General features: G+C 42.1%; 1 protein-coding gene across 1 annotated transcript in view; it reads right to left on the reverse strand.

Moving 5' to 3' along the window:
* The window catches only part of mrrf (mitochondrial ribosome recycling factor), a 40,357-nt gene that overhangs the window by 16,743 nt on the left and 3,467 nt on the right, over positions 1–20,147 (reverse strand). Inside the window, exons 2-4 of the mRNA XM_033049056.1 lie at positions 14,122–14,327; positions 11,584–11,739; positions 7,429–7,547 (exon numbers count right to left, since the gene is read on the reverse strand). Coding sequence (XP_032904947.1) covers positions 7,429–7,547; positions 11,584–11,739; positions 14,122–14,299 — 453 coding nt within the window. The 5' untranslated portion in view covers positions 14,300–14,327. The remainder of the gene's footprint in view (positions 1–7,428; positions 7,548–11,583; positions 11,740–14,121; positions 14,328–20,147) is intronic.

The raw sequence follows: 20,147 nt of genomic DNA on the forward strand, positions 1-20,147 counted from the left end.
GGTTTACACAAAAGGACACAAAGAGCTGGAGTAACTCAGAGGATCAGGCAGCATCTCTGCAGAACATGGATAGGTGACGTTTCGGGTCGGGACCCTATTTCAAGTCCATTAGGGATGGATTCGTTACAAACTTAACTCTCCAGCAATCCTTCTCAAAATCCACATGCTGACAGATGTGCAGAAGAAGTGATCAAGGTCTTCCAATTTTTCCTTCTATCTCTTCTATCTGAGGCATGATCAGCATTTTGTTTTTGGTATGGCATGGGGAAAGTTTTGCAAATGAAAGCTTGGAGTTGGGAGCAAGTACCATGCACATAAGCAGCGAGCTGCTACAAGTCTTTTATACGCAGAGCAAAAGAAAACAAGAGGACAATTAAAGGCAATGTCCTCTGTCCTTCATACCAGGGACCGCGGGCATATGACTTCTCCATTTAAAGAGGCCTTGGTCAAATCTCCTGGCACAGTTCAGTGACTTGCTGGAAAGGGTGCTGAGAAGCGTTACGAGGATGTTGCCAGGACTTGAGGGGTTGAGCTACAGTATAGGAAGAGATTGGGCAAGCTAGAATTTGAAGCGCAGGAGGCTGAGGAGAGATCTTATAGAGGAGTATACAATTATGAGGAGGATGGAGTATACAATTATGAGGGGAATGGAGAGTCTTTTACCCAGGGTGGGGGGAATCAAGGGGACATATGGGCTGAATGGCCTAATTCTGCTCCAACAATTTATGAACGTATATGTTCAAGGTGTGAGGGGAAAGATTTAATGTGATTTAAATCTGGAGCAATTTTTTCACTCAGAAGATGGTGGACACATTAAACGAGCTGCCAGAGGAAGTAGTTGAGACTATGTACTATAACAGCATGTAACAGACACTTGGACAGGTACTTGGCAAGGTTTAGAGGGATATGGGCCAAATATGGGCAAACGGGAGTAGCTTAGTTGGAGCATCTTAGAATGTCACCCTCCCACCCTCCCATTCCAAATACTTGCCCTGTGCTCTCACTGAGTCATCTGAGACCCTCTCACAGCTTCCCTTCTGTAAGTCTGAAGAAGGGTTCCGATCTGAAACGTCACGTCTCCATGTTCTCCAGAAGTGCTGCCAAGTTACTCCAGCACTTTGTGTCTTTTCTTGGGTATACCCAGGTTCCGGGAAAGGAGACTTTGCAACTCCGAGCAAGTAACACCACCACTGGACAAGACGTCGATGATTCATAATTCTGTACTGTCTGTCAGAATCCTATTGTTTGAATACTGCGGGAGAACACATTGATATTTTATGACAGCTCCATTGTAGCCTAATGAGGAAATAATAATCTGTGAGTAATCCAACACCGGATCAGAGGCAAAAGAATAAATTGTGAAATGCCCCTGAAATGTTTGATCTGCCAGGCCTTCTGGAGGGTTGCAAGACTCAACCACATTATGGGTCACAATAAGACTAAGATTTCCTTCTTGAAAGAACATTTTATGACAGACTAGAATTACCTGAACTTCATTTTCAATGTTACTGAAATCAGCCGTTTTTCAATTAAATACCAGAATTGACAATGTTTAATTGACAATTTATATTTCCCATTTGACAGGGACAGATTTAAACTTGCATCGTAACCACCGGATTACTAATTTAGTAATGTAATCCTATAATTCTGAGGGAGGGTTGCTGACACAAAGAGTTGACTGGTTTCGCCATTCACAAATGCTGACTGACTGAGTGAGCGCTTGCAGCATTTTTGTTTTCATTAGTAATGTAACTGTCTTGCTCCTGTGCCTGATCATAATGCAATTGTTCCAATTACAAGGTATATTCAGGTCTCTAAAATCATAAGAGGCACAGATAAGGTGGATGGTTACAATCTTTCTCCCAGTCTGAGCGATTCGATTAAAGTAAGAGGGGAGGGGAAAGATTTAAAGAGGGCACGTTTTCTCCAAGAGGATGCTATGTATATGAAAGGAGCTGCCAGAGAAAATGGTAAGGCAGGCACAATTACAAAAGGTAAAAGACATTGGAAGGTACATTGATAGGACATTTTTGTGGGCTTTGCGGCAAACATAGGCAAATGGGACTAGTTCAGGAAGGCACCTCAGTCCACATGGATTAGTTGGGTTGAAGGGCCTCTTTTACGTGCTGTATAACTCAATTATATCTATGACATTAATAAGAAGTCACTGGGCAAAGGAATTAGAGGCTGCTGTATGTCTAAAACAATATTCTAGTAAAAATTAACCTTCACAAGAGAAGTAGGGAAACAAAACATTTGAAAATCTACAATTTTTTACATTTACAAATAAAAACATTTGAGATCCTGGGGAAATTTTTCACATTTCTATTGAAAGGACTCATAATCTAGAAATCTCAGTTTAGATCATAAACTTTGCTGATACTTTACTCATAATTCCCTTGCCAACTAAAAAGATAGGACATACGCTGACACTGAAATAATGACTACTTTTAAATTAGTAGCTCTCAAACTGCAAACACTGGTAAATTCTTTTGGAAAAATGTTGGCAAGCAAATGGAAAACTATGTTAAATTAGTTTGTTAGTAAATTAGATGTGAGAAAATGTTCCCGTAGGTTTTTTTTAACTTGTTTTATGTTTAGCTATCTTTCGGGATCACAGAAAACTCACAACATAGTTGGGTCTAGAAGAGAATATGTAGCTGTGAAAATAGATCGCAAGATTTTTTGTCTGAAACAAAAAGCCAGCAGAATTTACCTGTTAACCTGGCCTAGAATAAAGGAAAACTCTGATGCAACAGTATTGCCCATTGTCCCCCACACTATTGAATATGGTGGGAAATAATAAAAACCTAATGGCTATGAGATCCAGACCTATATTCAGACAATTCAGGGAAGTTTTCCAGAAACATTAAGTAACGGGCGACACGGTGGTGCAGCGGTACAGTTGCTGCCTTACAGCGCCAGAGACCCGGGTTCGATCCTGACTACGGGTGCTGTCTGTACGTAGTTTGTACGTTCTCCCAGTGCACGCGTGGGTTTTCTCCGGGTGTGCCAGTTTCCTTCCACATTCCAAAGGCGTACAGGTTTGTAGGTTAATTGGCTTCAGTAATGATTGTAAATTGTCCCTAGTGTGTAGGATAGTGCTAGTGTACGGGAATCGCTGGTCGGTGCTGACTCAGTGGGCTGAAGGACCTATTTCTGCGCTATATCTCTAAACTGTAACAGACAACTTAAATAGGGATATTTTCACTATTTTATACAAACAGATTTCTGGCGGAAGAGGAACAGGGGTTAAAGCATTAACTACCTTCTGAATATAGCAGTGAATAGTAGTAAACGGATACAGTAACTCAATGTTTTTAGCAGTGAATGAAATACAAACATTATTCCGAGACAAAATATTTCAGTGTTGTGCTGTCATCACTTGTCGCCGACATTGTACATCTTGTTCTGGCTTGTTTTGACAGACTAGTTTCCTTTTATTCAAACACAAAGAGAAATCAGAATGTAATAAGGAAGCTCAGTTTGCCATTTTGGCGGTGAAAAGAGAAACACCAGTATCTTTATATATCAATGGCTACAGAGAAGCGGGTGTAGAATCGAAAAAAAGATAAGCCACCATACTACCATTAACCGTAGAACAAATTTTCTACAGCTGTGAAGCTTATTAGCCAGGAGTAATTCCTATTTAGCTGTTCAGAGAAAACTGGCAACTCGCAGTTCCATGATGCAGGCACTTTGTCAAGAAATGTGGCTGTACCTGATTAATGACAGACTTGACCAATACATTCTGATTTCCACAAAGGAAGAAAGCACGACTCGATCTTGACTGTCCTTATGAACGTGCAGTACGCAAAACCAGTGCTTTTTTTGTGATTGTACATGCCGACACCTCTAAAAAGTTAAATCTCATTATTTAGTTTTTCAGACATGTGACATGTATGTCTATTATATGCATGTGCACCAGCGCCATTTTGTATGTATATGCATGTGCACCAGCGCCATTTTGTCTACAAGAAAGCACTGCTGAACCATCTTCAAAAGATTTTTCTAACCTATTCCTATTTAGCTGTTGGGGCGGCACTGTGGTGCAGCTGGTAGAGCTGCTGCCACACAGTGTCAGAGAGCTGGGTTCAATCATGACCTCGGTGCTATTTGTGTGGAGTTTGTACGTTCTCCCTGTGACAGCATGAGTCCCTTCCGGGTGCTCCAGTTTACTCCCAGTGCCACGTCCCAAAGTCATGCGGATTTGCAGGTTAATTGGCCTTGATTAATTCCCCCAAGTTTGTAGGGAGAAAGTGGGAATACATAGAACTAGTGTGAATGAGTGGCTGATGGCCAACATGGACTCGGTGGGTCGAAGGGCCTGTTTTCATCCTTGACCTTTCAATCTACTGCAAAAGCTTTATGAAAAATGTAGTGCTCAATGAGTTAATCTTCTACGCATTAGCTGGCAGTTGCAAGATGGTCTAACTGTTGTAACATGATTGTTGGAGCAACAAAAAAACGATTCTAAAACACTTTCCAATTGAATTGAAAATGGCTCAAAATCTAGGATATTTCTATATACAGCACATGTGGAAAACAATGGGAATAGAGAATTTGAAACACTGGATAAACATAACCCATAGTCCAAACTATGCATTTTCTGACATGGTTGACTTTCAAATATTGATGGCGAGATTTTATCTTTAATCTGATAGCTTGGAAACAGTAATGCACACACGACAGATGTGCAACAAAAGAAAGCATTTTATGTTGGCCTAATTATAGCTTGCTCTATGCAAGGCTTGGCGAGTACGGACCAGAGAAGTCTGAGGTTCAAACACAAGCATTTTCCAAGCCAGGGAGGTTTAATTGTTTTCCCCTCTCATCCATCTTGAGCAGAGAAAAAAAAAAATCAAAATCAGTTACCAGCACCAATCTTTTCTGTTACTCCAGAATCCATTGCTATGGGATTGGTTTTAGGCCATTGGGACAATTATTCAAGGCTACCCCACTAACAATCGGGGCAACACCAGTGCTATCATATTTAGCATTGACATTGTGGGACGAATGGCCTGTTCATGTGCGATACGATTCTATGTTCTAAATAGCCTACTGATTCGGACTTGTGCGTTGTTAATGGCTTCATGGACTAATTACTTTTCATCGCAATGAGTCAGGACAGAAACAGAGTTTGTACCACTGTAACATTAGCGTGCCAGCGTGCTGCCACAGATTATAGCTCACAAAGACGCAAGGAAAATGGTACAAACTTTCACCGTTGTATTGACAGTCCTTTTCACAACACTTTTGTCTTTGCAACCGCATTCATAACAGCAAAAGACATTATCGGAGTAGGCAGAGCAATTCTCCACAATTGTAATGAAAGCTGTGTTTATCAAGCAAACATGTTTCCGAAGACGACAATGCAAGGTGGAAGTGTGGCTCATTTCCTTCTCATGAAAGATGCTTGGGAATGGAGTGCTTAAAAGTTAAAGTAAGGCTTTGAACAATCCATCATCTTGTCATACAATGAACAACAGGATTCATTGCAACTGAGAATTTAACTGAATGGTCCTTTGCTCTCCATTGTGACAGCCTTTGCAACAAGGTACAATTAGAGCATCGAGTAGAACGCGTTCCTCAAAACAAGTCACACAACCTTGGAGGAAAACTATGCAGCCTTATTCACCAGGATCAGGGGGGGAAAAAAACACAAGGTACTGGTGGAACTCAGCCGGTCAAGCAGCATCTGTGGACAGAAATGGGCAGAAGGCCAGACCTGAAGAAGGGTCCCGATCCAAAACATCGCCTGTCCATTTTCCTTCACGGGTACTGCTGAGTTCCTCCAGCAGCTTTTTTTTTTTTGCACCTGCAGACTCTTGTATGACCAGTATCAATGCCTGCTCTTTATCTGCAGCTAAGCACTGCAATTCCATTCCTTTCAACTTTCCCCATTATCCTTTTATATTCTCCCTATTCTAATATGTTTTCCATTCCCTATTTAACTGATGTTAAGGTTTCTGCCTGAAAAGCTAATGACCATTACTCAATAATTTCATAATTTTCGACATTAAAGCATTCCCTCATATTATTTTAGTTAAAATCTTGTGTTCTGGTCCCCTGACAGCGAGAGACATCATTTTTCACTCTTTGATATCTAAGACTTCTTTAATGCTTTGAAATGATGAAATATATTTCAGTGCTTTTATTGACTGGCTTGCATTATATATTGTATCACAGGCATTGTTAATGCATGGTTACATGCCAATGTACAAAGACACTGAGCCGCAGGAATAGGAGACTCGAGATTCAGCCAATCCTCAACGTTGAGGATTAATTTAGAAGATGGGGGGATCTTATAGAAACTTACAAAATTCTTAAGGGGTTGGACAGGCTAGATGCAGGAAGATTGTTCCCGATGCTGGGGAAGTCCAGAACAAGGGGTCACAGTTTAAGGATAAGGGGGAAATCTTTTAGGACCGAGATGAGGAAAACATTTTTCACACAGAGAGTGGTGAATCTCTGGAATTCTCTGCCACAGAAGGTAGTTGAGGCCAGTTCATTGGCTATATTTAAGAGGGAGTTAGGTGTGGCCCTTGTGGCTAAAGGGACCAGGGGGTATGGAGAGAAGGCAGGTACAGGATACTGAGTTGGATGATCAGCCATGATCATATTGAATGGCGGTGCAGGCTCGAAGGGCCGAATGGCCTACTCCTGCACCTATTTTCTATGTTTCTATGTTTCTATGTTGAGCAGGTTCTTAGGAATTATTTAGTGGGGGGAGGTGGACATTGCAGGCGTCAACATACCTAAAGTGCAATGGGATAGTCTGCGCAATAGTGCAGCTACTTCACAGTGTTAGAGACCCGTGTTCAATCATGACCTCGGGTGCTGTCTGTATGGAGTTTGCACGTTCTCCCTGTAACTACGTGGCTTTCCTCCGGGTTTTCTCACACATCCCAAAGACACGCTGCTTGGTAGGTTAATCAGTCTCTGTAAATTGCCCCTGATGCGTAAGTGGTAGATGAGAACATGGGATAATATAGAACTGGAGAAAACAGGTGATCGATGACTGGCGTGGACTCGGTGGGCCGAATAGCCTGTTGCCATGCCCTGTCTTGCAATTCAATAAACCAAACTTTATTTAGAATAAATAGTATATACAAAGCAAAAACTGTGCAAAAATCTTAATATATTCTTAGTGCCACTGCATTCAATATTGCTTATGTTATACCCAGTTAGCACATTCCTTTTACTTTACACATCGGTCCATTGTCACCCATGCTGTGTCTTTCAATCAATCAGTTAAATCAGGCAGCCAGGCCCTTACACAGCATAAGCAACGGATAGGATGACAATCTGTCATAGACACTTACAACAAGGACCGATGTGCGTACCGCCATCTTTATGTCTACTTAAAACCATTCCACATAACATTGAATGCATCTATCAACTACTACTACATAAAAATTCACTCACCTCAGGGTAACTGGTCATATTAACCAAGATGAGTTGAGGTGATTTCATGGACACTTGTCCCAAATGGTTTAATGGAATTTTTCCTTCGCTAGTTGTAACAGTTATATGATCTAAAGCACCTGATGAAGAGAAAATGGAAGAAAACATGGACGTTTTTAACAAATGAATACAAGTGGATGCAAGAAGAGCATTTTTATGTTGAGATGTATTAATTGATCTAAACAGTACTTCCCTCTGCATAGGCTGAAATATTTCCCGTTAAGCCTGCCAAATTCCCACACCTTTACACCAACATCGGTCCTGAAACATGGGCAGAAATGCGTCTGGTTGCCAGTGCTATAAAAGAACCTCCACTGGTAGCACACAACCCAATGGTATGTACACCGAGATACAAGGAACCACTGAAGCTAGGATATTGAGTAAAACACAAAGTGCTGGAGTGACTTAGTGGGTTACGCAGCATCTCTGGAGGGAATAGACAGGTAACATTTTGCGTCGGGAACATCCCCTCCCCCCCTCTCCCTCTCCCTCTCCTACCCACCATGTCCTTCTCACCCTTTGGCTTTACATTTCACTCCTCTTCTTCAGAGACTGAAGAAGGGCCCTGACCTGAAACGTCGCCTGTCCATTCCCTCCACAAATATTGCTTGACCCGCTTGAGTCCTCCAGCACTTTGTGCCTCGCTCAAGATTCAGGCATCTGCAGCTGGCTGTGTAAACACCCATTGCAAGTGTGTTCCTGATGGTGGGCTCTGCTGACTCCGAGTGAAACCGAGTATCAAGAGTGCAACCAGGAGCAGACACCATAGCCTCTGTTTAGCACCAGTGACCTTGCATCAGTTCTGCGTCGAATCCAATTAGCGACGGGGTGACATGCTATGAGCCACTGGCTGCATGTGATGGAGTTTGAGTGCTGAAGCTACAAAACTGCCATTGTTTCAAGAGGCAGAAGGCAACAGAAAGCCAACAGTGGCAATGCTACGGTTTTCTTAGTTCCTTTCGCGTGATCAACTCAGCAATAACTTTCCTTTAAAATGTAACAATCAGAAGCTGTTGAACCATTGTATACTACTGTCAACAAATCAGTTAGCTGATGGCACACCATGTTATTCTATACACCACACAATGATTAAAATATTAGTGGTATTGTTTCTGACCACAGGCATTACGGTGAAAATTAGGCAGATATAATGATATTACTGATGAATCAATCTTCTTCGAGCTGGACAGTTGGATATTATCTGGTGAATCCTAGTGGAAACCGTGCCTGCGGACATTTGATTTTGTCCCAGCGGGTTAGGTGTTAAGTATTTTCCTATGAGATTTGTTTTTGCTCGTTTGAAAAATGTTCATGAGGCAATACATTTTCTCAAGGCTACCTGAAAACAGAACTGAGATTACTTTGGAGACGCAAGAAACTGCGGATGCTGGAATCTTGAGCAAACCCCAATGCTGGATGACTTCAGGGGTCAGATTGGTCGATCGATTGTGTAGGAAGGAACTGCAGATGCTGGTTTAAACCGTATCATATTGAATGGCGGTGCAGGCTTGAAGGGCCGAATGGCCTAGTCCTGCACCTATTTTCTATGTTTCTATGACCCTATTTCAGACACCAGTTCCTTGTGTCTTCATCTTATTCCTCCACTGCAAAATCCCCACAAAGTATGACTGCTTTGAAGAACTCCTCACTCCAACAGTTCTCTCACTGCTCCCCTCCTGTTGTTCTCCTCCTCATTCAACACTCTGAAGAAGGGTCCCAAGTACCTTTAAAAGTACCTTTAATAAGAACAGCTCATCCTCACAAATTTACAGCTCAGTACAATCAACTTGTCCTGAACTTTTCTGAAAAGCTGTACTTAACTTTATATGTTAGTATTTTAAAACAGCGACAATGAAAAGGAACAAGTCCTTAAATAATAGGAACAAAAACAAGATAAAATCCTTGATATTGAGAAGGGATTTTGAACTGTCTTTTCCTTTTCAAACGGTTTCATGACAACTGTATATTTTGCTTTTGGATGCAGTTGCCTGTCAGCCTACATGGAAAACCAATTCATCACATCTGCAAACACTTCAGCTAGACGGTTTTGACATGTGCCTCTTACAAAAGCCATTTGCAGGAAGCTATTAACAAAAATAGATTCTTCCTGGTCAAGACCACGGTGAAGAGGGGCTGCAGGAGGTTGAGCAGGGCAGCAGAAGTCAAACGTAGCAGAGCCAAAGCTGGGTGAGGCACCTCATTGCAAATGTGAACTTTACAAAGTAAAGGGGGGAAAAAATAATCAGTAATGGTGGTCTACCATGTGGGAGAGATGAACACCGAGAGATTTTTCCCCAAAGGTGGAGTTTTAATTTCTTCTTATATTTATATACAATGTTAAAATAAATAAAGTATTAAATCCACATAAATTTCTAAGTGTAACACTCTACAAGAACAAAGAAGCGAATCACAGAGGAACAGGCCCTTCGGCCCACAATGACTGTGCCGAGCATGAGACTGATCATGATGCTATTCACCATATGTCTCCATTTTCTGCATATCCATTTGCCTATCTAAAAGCCACTACCGCATCTAACACCAGCACTACCCCTGGCCGCATGTTCTCAGGAACCAACACCATCTGGGTAAAAAAAACATGCCCCGCAAATCTCCTTTAAACTTTGCCACTCTCGCCAGGGAAAAAGGTTCTGACTGTCTACCCTATCTCACCCCACATAATTTTACATACTATTATCAGGTCTCCCCTCAGCCTCCAACGTTCCAGAGAAAACAATCCACGTTTGTTCATTGTAGGCGCAAGGAACAGCAGATGCTGGTTTATAAATGAAAACCCAAAGAGCAGAGTCACCCAGCGGGTCAGGCAGCATCTCTGGAGAACATGAACAGGATCCCGACCCAGAATGTTGCCTGTCCATGTTCTCCAGAGATGCTGCCTGATCTGCTAAGTTACTCCAGCACTTTGTGCCTTTTTTTAAAAACCAAGTTTGTCCAATCTTCCCTATAGCTAATATCCCCTAATGCAGGCATCATTCTGGTAAAAATATACATTCCTAGAAGTTTCATATTCGGACTACTATCATATCCAACGAGGAATAAAATATTAAAGTCCCGTTCTGTCATTTTAATGACTTTAGAGCACAGAGAAAAGGTAGATGCTTTACCCCACTTTTGCTTTTGCCAATCACTACATCCTTCATTTGATTAACTGGAACAGTTCTTTAAATGACATACAAATATCCATCAAAGTGCATTTAACAGAGCAATCTTAAGTGACTCTTTGCTCTCACTTTTAAATAACAGAATCAGTCCAAACAAATCATGCTCCTGTTACGGCTTTTTAAAGAGTTAATTGTTACAAATAATGATATTGCTTAAAAATAAAACAAAATCCTTATCAGAGAAACAGAGATATGGTCCTCAGACAATCATTTCTGGAAACTATTAGGGTTTCACACCACAAATCTTTTAAATATAAAGTTTGGCTAATTAACCATCTTGACATTTGAGCTTCTGCCACTCAGTGAAAGAAGGTAATGAAATTTAACCAGGGGCAGATTTCAGGAAACCTAGCAGCACTTAATTCAGGCACTTGACTGGAAAAATAGTGTTGCGTCAGCAACAGAACAGCCTCACAAATGCTCAGTACTGGAAATGAAGGTCAATTTTGCCAAACAAAATGAGTGATTACTCGAGCGGTGATTTAGGTATTGGGCACATAGTGGGGAGTCCAATCAGCTTGTTGGATAATGAATAAAAATAAGTAAAATTGAGGTCAACTTATTGCAGCATTTTATGGTTTTGATGAGGACATTCTGAACACATTGTAATGAGTACTTTCACCACAGCGGCAAAGAGCCGCTTAAGATTCCTCTGTTAAATGTACTTTGATGGATATTTGTGCGGCGTTTAAAGAACTGTTCCAGTTAATTTGATGAAGGAAGTAGTGATTGGCAAAAGCAAAATTCTGGGTGACCTATGGATGGCACTGGAAGCGTTATGTTGAATAAGAAATCAGTCACAGCTGAGAAATAAACCGGTCTACCCGAGACCATAATTAAACATGCACCATATCCAATGCCTCGAGGTGTTTTTATATATTTTTTCGCTGCAAAGCAGGTGCTGTACCATTATGCAGCGTGCATCTGCAGAGCTTACCTGGAGAGGTTCTTATATTTAGATTTTTCCCGTAATCATCTTTGAGATTCTCGACAATTTCCAACAAATCTTGTTTGAATTCGTTGAGGTTGATAATGTCCTCCACCAAAGCAGCGTTGATGTTCACCCGGGGTCCTGGTTGTCCTTTAGTTTTCACTGCAAAGTGCAATCAGAACCTGTTCAGATGGGGGGCTCGGTAAATAGAAAGGGGGCTCACTGTGAGCTAAAGTGCTGGTTTATACCAGATAGACACAAAATGTAACTCAGCGGGCTTAGTTTAGTTTAGAGATACAGCCCGGTAACAGGCCCTTCGGCCCACCGAGTCCTTGCCGACCGGCGATTCCTGCAAATTAACACTACCCGACACACACAAGGAATATTTTTTTTCATTTTATGGCAAGCCAATTAACCTATAAACCTCGACATCTTTGAGTATGGGAGGAAACCGAAGACCTTGGAGAAAATCCATGCAGGTCACAGGGAGAACGTACAAACTCCGTATAGACAGCACCCGTAGTCAGGATCGAACCCGGGTCTCCGACGCTTGTAAGGCAGCAGTTCTACCGCTACTCCACCGTGCCTTCCGGGTCAGGCAGCATCTCTGGAGAAAATGGATAGGTGACGTTTCAGGTCGGGACCTTTCTTCAGACATTCTTTAGTCCCGACCCAAAACATCACCAATCCTGCTGAGTTATTCCAGCATTCTGTGTCTGCCTGTGAGCTAAGGTGGTGGAGAGGGTATCTGCAAACTGCTGCAGGTGGTTACATTTATACTGCAACCATATTGGTTTGTATGTGGACTGCAAAGGGACTGTAGAAAATGAGATTTCAGAAATAGTACTTTTTCACCCTTATAAATAAAATTAGGCATGTTAAAAAGACTTTCCTCACGAGTAAAGTATTTGTAATCACAGTTCTGTGTGTTTGCAGGTCCTAAATTGTTAAGATGGATGAGTAAAGTATTTACAAACACAATGGTTTACAAAGGCAGACACAAAATGCTGGAGTAACTCAGTGGTTCAGGCAGCAGCCCTGGAGAACATGGATAGACGATGTTTGTGGTCAGGACCCTGCTTCAGACACTGTGGTGGTGGGGGAGAAAGCTGGGAGAGGTGGTGGCCGGGCAAAGTCTGGCAAGTGATAGGTGGGTACAGGTGAAGGGAGTATTTGATTGGCAGATAGTTGGACAAAGGCCAGAGTTGAAACAACAAAAAGTGTGGGATACAGATAAGAATATGAGGCACTAATAGTGAAGTCAGAGGAACATGGGATGAGAGGGGGTCGTGGGGGGGAGACAGTTTGTACGTTCTCCCCGTGACCACGTGGGTTTTCCCAAGGTGCTCTGGTTTCCTCCCACACTCCACGGATGTACAGGTTAATAGCTTAATTTGGCTTTGGTAAAAATTATAAATTGTCCCTAGTGCGTAGGATAGCGCTAGTCTACGGGGATTGCTGGTCGGTGCAGACTCAGTGGGCCGAAGGGCCTATTTCCGCGCTGTATCTCTAAACTAAAGTCAAAAGCATTACTGCACTGCCTGGTACAAATATTCACATTTGATGGTCACATCTTGCTGACTAGGTATCTTGGCACAGAGAGGATTTTAGTGCAACTTGTGCATGTCGACCAAGATGCCACATCTAAGCTAGTCCATTTACCCACGTTTGGACCAAATCTCTCTAAACCTTTCCTATCCATGTAACTGTCGGAATATCTTTTAAAATGATGCTATTGTACCTGCCTCAACTGTGGCATGGGGAGTTCTTTCCATATACCCACCAGCCTCTGTGTGAAAAAAATCCCCATTAGATTCCTACTAAATCTTTGCCCCTTTTTAATCTTAAACCCTACAGGTAGTTGAGGCAGATGCGATAACTACATTTAAAACACAGCTACAGGTATAGGCACATGGATAGTAACATCGTAGAGGGATATGGGTCAAATGCAGGCAAGATTGGACTAGCATATTTGGGGCTTCTTGGTCGGCATGTGCAAATTGGGCCAAAGGGCCTGTTTCCGTGCTGTAGGACTCTACGAACTTTTACAAAGGTAAAAATCCTATCCATAATCTGGGAAAAAGTATGTATTCACCCTATCAATTCCCCTCATAATTTTAAACACTGATGATAAGATCACTCCTCAGCCTTCTTGATTTTGGCAACTGATTAAAAAAAAAATCATTATTCAGAAGGGCCATGAGCAAAAATAAACATTAAGTTCAGCTGTGGGTGCCAAAAAAGAACCTGTTTGTATGATGCTGAATTAAAATACGCTCCCATGGAGAGAATTGCAAAATTGAAGCAAGTTAAAATTTTAAACGTAACATAGAGGATCAAAACTATAAAATTTACAAAATTGAACTCAACCGGGTATCTTTATATGAATTTGTATATATATTTTAATAACTGGGTTAAATTTATAACAGTGTTATAAATACGATACATGTGACAATTACACAGGCAAATGTTTTCAAGAACTGTCCAAATGTTTCTTTCATTCCTATAAATGTAATGAAAAGTTGACCATTATAATGGAATTACCTTTGGTCTTCTTGGTGGCAAGCAGTCGACTCGATGTTAGGCAGAGGGCCTTGCATTGCCTGCAGTTGTTCAGGAAGAGATGCCCTGTTTGGTGCTGGATGGCTGATTGTAGGAGAGGTGCACAAAATCTGTAGATTCCTGGTTCTAGCATTTGCATCCATCTCAGTGTGATCGACATTGTGCAGGGAACTGCTTTGAATTATTACCTAGAGCACAGCAGAAAAGACGTAGAATTTTCAGCACCTTTCTGGCATGATTTACAATTTGATCTTCCTCACACTCTCAGATTTCCCAGCCTTAGGTCGATCAGCCATCTGTCCATTGCAAGGCAGATGAAAGCATTCAAGGCAATGATTCCAACATTCAAAGTTAAAATAGTCTTTTTGATTTAACATCAGGTTTCTTTAATAAAACACAACCGCAAATCCGTTCTCGCTGTATTTCGAACTTAATGGAGCAGTCAGCACAGCCAGACCCTGAAAGAACTGCTAATCACTGAGCTGCATTTGACATCAGCTGCTGTCCTGTGTCTTACTGTGGAAGGAAGTGTTGAAGAACCAGAGGGCACAGGTTTATTGTAAGAAGGAAAAGATTTATAAGAACCTGAGGAGCAAGGTAAAGCAAGCAAAGTCCGATCAAAGATAGTCCGAGTGTCACCAGTGAGTTAGATAGTAGTTCAGGACTGCTACCTCAACCAGTCCTGAACTACTATCTACCTCACTGCTGACCACTGGACTATCCTTGATCAGACTTTGCTGGCTTTTCCTTGCATTAAACGTTATTCCCTTATCATGTATCTATACATTTTAAATGGCTCGATTGTAATCATGTATTGTCTTTCCGCTAACTGGATAGCACGCAACAAAAGTCTTTCATTTTACTCTCGGTACACGTGACAATAAACTGAACTAAACTAACTGAACTTTTTCACTCAGAGGGTGATGGGTATACGGTACAAATTGCCAGAGGTGGTAGTTGAAGCAGGTACAATAACAACATTTAAAAGACATTTGGACAGGTACAGGGATAGGAAATGTTTGGAGGGATATGGGCCTAACTCAAACAAATGGGACCAGCTTAGATGGGGCATCTGGGTCAGCATGGGCGAGTTGGGCCGAAGAGCCTGTTTCCGTGCTGTATGACTCATTGATTCTATGAGAGAGCTAAGATGCTGTTGCAAGCATAGTGCAGATTTGAGCAACTTGTATTATTCTGATAATTAAGATTGGCCTTGTAATTTCCCCAATTTATTTTCACTGAATTTAATACTGATTGCCCACCAATGCTATACGTTTGCTGCACTTTAGCATCCAGTGAAACTCCCTCCACTATGGGTATAACACCTTTCAGATGTAGAATGAACTTCATTCCACTCTACTCCTGTGTGTCTTAAAACCAATTTTCACAACAGTATGCTCTACTTCAAGAGCCTGAATGGTTCCAATTTCTGCAGAAGCCATGCCAGTGGCCTCTGACTGAGATGGATGATTGCTACCGTTTATGGAGCAGCTTTGCACTATAGATGTGTACCTGCTAGGAACTGGTTTCAAACTGCCTCAACTCATTTTATATGGGAACTTTAAAGCTGAAAGAGGAAGCATTTATCTATCAGTGTGGACTAGATTTTAATGCAACTCCCTGCGATCAGGGGGCATTTTCAGATGGGAGATGCCAGCTAATCGAGCAAGATATTCTGCTTAAGTGATGTTAACTAACACTGATTCAGTTTGTGCATCAGTGTGATTAAGTTCACAGTTAAGTTCTCAGTTTTCCACCCTGTTCGTGAATATTCCAACCTTGGGCACCACTCCACTATTAACTCAAAGAACTGTCAACAAATTTCTTGTTAATTACTCAACTATTATTCACTAATTTGTATTCATGCGAAATAACCAAAAGTTGTATAGTAACATTAAAGATCCTTGATTTAATTCAGTAATGCAGTTTGTTTATTATCACCCAGACTGATTAGGGGAGCTTCCTTTATACAAATTACCCATTGCATTTCCAACTTTACAAACATATAGAGCTTTTGAAGAGACAAAAGAAACTGCAGATGTTGAAGCAAAACACAAAGTGCTGGAGAAACTCAGGTGGTCAGGCAGCACCAGTCAGAGGAAAAGGACAGGGGACATTTCGAGCTTCAGTCTGAGGAAATGTCCTAACCCGAAACGTCATCAGTACGCTCCTGGCCACGGATGCTGCCTGACCCACTGAGTTCCTCCAGCAGTTTACCTGTTGCTCAGGAGCATTTGAGGTGCAGTCAGTATTGTAGAGTGCTTCAAGAAGTCTGGGAAAGGTGCCACAGAAATCCCAGTCAATTAATGTGTGATCTAGTTCAGCACATGTTACAATACTAAATATAGGCAAAAGTAGGCAGTTTTTCCCCCTTTGGTCCACTTCACCATTCAATAAGATTCCATTTGATCGTGACCTCAACAGGACTCTCCAGCTCTAAGTCCCTCATACTAAAATGGAGATGTAACAAGGTTGAGTACTATTTTGCAATAACACACAACTATTGATCCTCAAGGGTAAATTGTTTCCATAAAAAGAAAGTGAAATCTTCACATAAAGCAAAAGCCACTAAATATTAAAATAATGTAAGGTGATTTTGAAGGACTCATTTTATTTCTGAGTTCCATTGCCAAATTAGTCCACATATAGAGTCATTGAATCATACAGCATGGAAACATAGCCACCAGCCGAGATGAAAATGTTGCCCCCTCAGATTAGCATTAAACCTTTCCTCTCTCATCTTAAACCTGTGGCCTCTAGATCTTGATTCTCCGGCCCAAGGAAAAAGATGATGTGCTTTCACTCCCCTATCTCATGATTTTATACACCTTTGCAAGATCACCACTCAGCCTCCTGAATAAAGTGCTAGATCGCAGGCCCTCGAGTCCTGGCAACAGCTTCGTAAATCTTCTCTGCACTCTTTTCAGCTTAACGGCATCTTTCCTATAGCAGGTTGTCCAAAACTGAACACAATACTCCAACTGTGGATTAACCAATGTCTTGTGCAACTTCATGCAACATCTAGCAAAATATCCCAGCCTGTCTCAGCAATGCTAACCATGATATGATGAAATCATACGAAACCTTCCTTGGACGTGGCGACTTGTGTACTGCCTAGGTGAGTCCTGCTGTAGGATTTTACCGGGTTGTATGCAAAACAAACCATTTCACTGTACCTAGGTACCTGTGACAATAAAGTCTCATTGAATCATCAAATCGGCATTTAGCCTCAGACTATCTTTGATCGGACGTTACTAGCTTTATCCTGTACTAAACGTCATTCACGTTATTCCCTTTATCATGTATCTGTACATTGTGAATGGCTCAATTGTAATCATGCATTGTCTCTCCGCTGACTGGTTAGCACGCAACAAAAGCTTTTCACTGTACCTCGGTACACGTGACATTAAACTAAACTCCAACTCAACTTCAAGCTATCCAATATTAAAATGCGTATTTCCAGATTACCAGCGCAACAAAGCAGGATTTTTATTTATGCTACAAAGCGGAACTGACTCCAGTGCAAGGAGGATTGTGAATTCTTGTAATGAGATATATACAGCTCTTCGGAAATCTTAGAAGGCCAAGATGCCTGCCAGGATGTGGCCTGTACATGTGATGTCAGTAGCCCATTTCAAAGAGCAAGAATGATTGCTAATGGTTTTATAAGTAGAAAATAGGATTGGACCTTTATCAGCATGCCTTATGTTGTAAGGTCAGGAGGCAGAAGAGTATAGCAGGATGCACAGAGATGTAGCCAAGTGCCATCCCTGCTGATCGAGAATCGCCATCAAGATAATTCCCTGAATCACACTGAGGCACATCTTTTCAGTGAACTCTTTTCAAGCAGTGACATGAATGGACACAATGGTGTGCAGCTCTGGTTGCCCCATTACAGGAAGGATGTGGAGGCCACGGAGAGGGTGCAGAAGAGGTTGAGCAGAATGCTGCCTGGATTAGTGGGTGTTAGGTACAAGGAGAGGTTGGACAGATTTAGAATGTTTTCTCTGAAATGCCGGAGGTTAAGAAGAGACATGAACAAAGGTATGTAAAAAATAATGAGAGGTATAGATAGGGTAGACAGTCAGAACTTTTTAGAGATACAAAGTGCTGGAATAGCTCAGCAGGTCAGGCAGCATTTCTGGAGGACAATGATGGGTGACGTTTCAGGTCGGAAACCTTGTCCAGACTCTCCTTCAGTCAGAAGCCTTTTTCTAGGGTGGAAATATCAAAGACTAGCTTTAAAGTAGGAGGGAGAACGTTTAAAGGAGATGTGCGGGGCAAGACTTTTTACACAGCGAATGCTTGGAATATGATGTCTGGGGTGGTGGTGAAGGCAGATATAATGGTAGTGTTTAAGAGGTTTTTAGGTTAGCTATATGGATATGCAGGGAATGGAGGGGCATGGAGCACATGCAAGCAGTGATTAGTTTATCATGGCATCATGACCGACACAGACATTGTGGGCCGAAGGGCCTGTTCCCAGCACTGTTTATTCCCCAAAGTCAGCAGGTTAAGCTACAGGGAACAGGGGGCCTCTGCTCACTCCTATTTCCAGATTTCCTGTCTGGCACAAAGGCCATCTACATGAGCCACGCCCAATGCTGAGCCAACTGGGTATCCGGTCAGATGGATGTCTATTTTGCTTTAACATTTGGAGTGGGGTCCTGTCTTGTCCACCTAGCTCGGTATTTCACTCAAGTCAGTTGAACTCATTGCTAGCAAGTTATCTCAGCAGTTGACCAGGACCTGGTTCGTCTGCAGCTTCGTCTGTACATTCCCCTCCGCAATGCTGCCTGACTCGCTGAGTTCCTCAAGCAGGTTTTTTTTGGCTCAAGATTCCAGTTTCTGCCGTCTATCTTCTGCCTCACTTGACTGAAACAGGGATTTGACCCACAACAGAAAGGTGATCTTTGGCTGCCGATTTCAAATCCCACACGGTTTTGATAGTAGGACTTAATACTCTGCAAAGAAACGACCAGAAAGCCTCAGAGGTTTTTTCTTATACTAATTGCTTCTGGTTGGTCTCACCCCCGTGATCAGGATGTGGTATCCCAGGCTGAGATAACCCTCTCTGGGTGCTGGATAAGGGATTTCATTGAGCGTGGAATGTCTTTCTCAGGAATGGATCTTGAGTTCAGAGTCCAGCCAAATGCTTCCAGGAGGCACAAGAGATCTCATACACTGGAATCTTGTGTAAAACACAAAGTGCTGGAGTAATTTGGCGGGCCAGGCAGCATTTGTGTAGGGAATGGATGGGCAATTTCTCAGCTTGGGACCCTTCCTCAGATTGATTGTAGTAGAAGGGGAGGATAGCTGGTAAAGAGAGAGGGGGGGGGGGGCAGGACAAAGCCTGGCAAATGATAGATGGATACAAGTGAGGAGCAGATGGGTGGAGTACATGACATTGGCTAAAGGTGAGAAGTGGACAAAATGGTGTCAATTAAGGAGAGAAGAGGAGTGAAATATAAAGCCAGAGGGAGGGATATGGGTGGAAGGGAAGGGGGCATGTGGAAAGAGGGGTGGGATAGTGGGAGCACACAGTGAAGGGGGGGAGGGCACAGGAAAAGGAGATGGGGAAGGGGAGTATTACTTGAAATTGTAGAATTCAATGTTCGTACCCAGGATGGGATAGAATGTGAGTTCAGTTTGGGTGTGATTGGCTGAAGTTACAATTTAACAAGTGAGCAGATATTTACACCAGTGTTTCTTTAACCAGATCCCTGCCACTCTGAATCCATCTACCAGGAGGCAGATAAGAGTGACCTAGGCCACCTCCTTGATGAAGAGGAAGTTCATTTCTACTCGTATCCCTCGCTATAGTAGACATTCAGAGGTCTGGAGCTCACCAGGTGGGGAAGGTACACCGGCCATTGTGGTTAATAGGATGACAAGACTGCTTAAGCGGTATGATTTTTAAAAAAAAAACTATTTTGAAAGAAATATTTCAAATTTGACATTAACTCATTTGAATAAAAGCTCCATCTCACACAGATCACTTCCCAATC

The sequence above is a fragment of the Amblyraja radiata genome, chromosome 32, assembly GCF_010909765.2.
Source record: "Amblyraja radiata isolate CabotCenter1 chromosome 32, sAmbRad1.1.pri, whole genome shotgun sequence".
NCBI lineage: Eukaryota > Metazoa > Chordata > Chondrichthyes > Rajiformes > Rajidae > Amblyraja > Amblyraja radiata.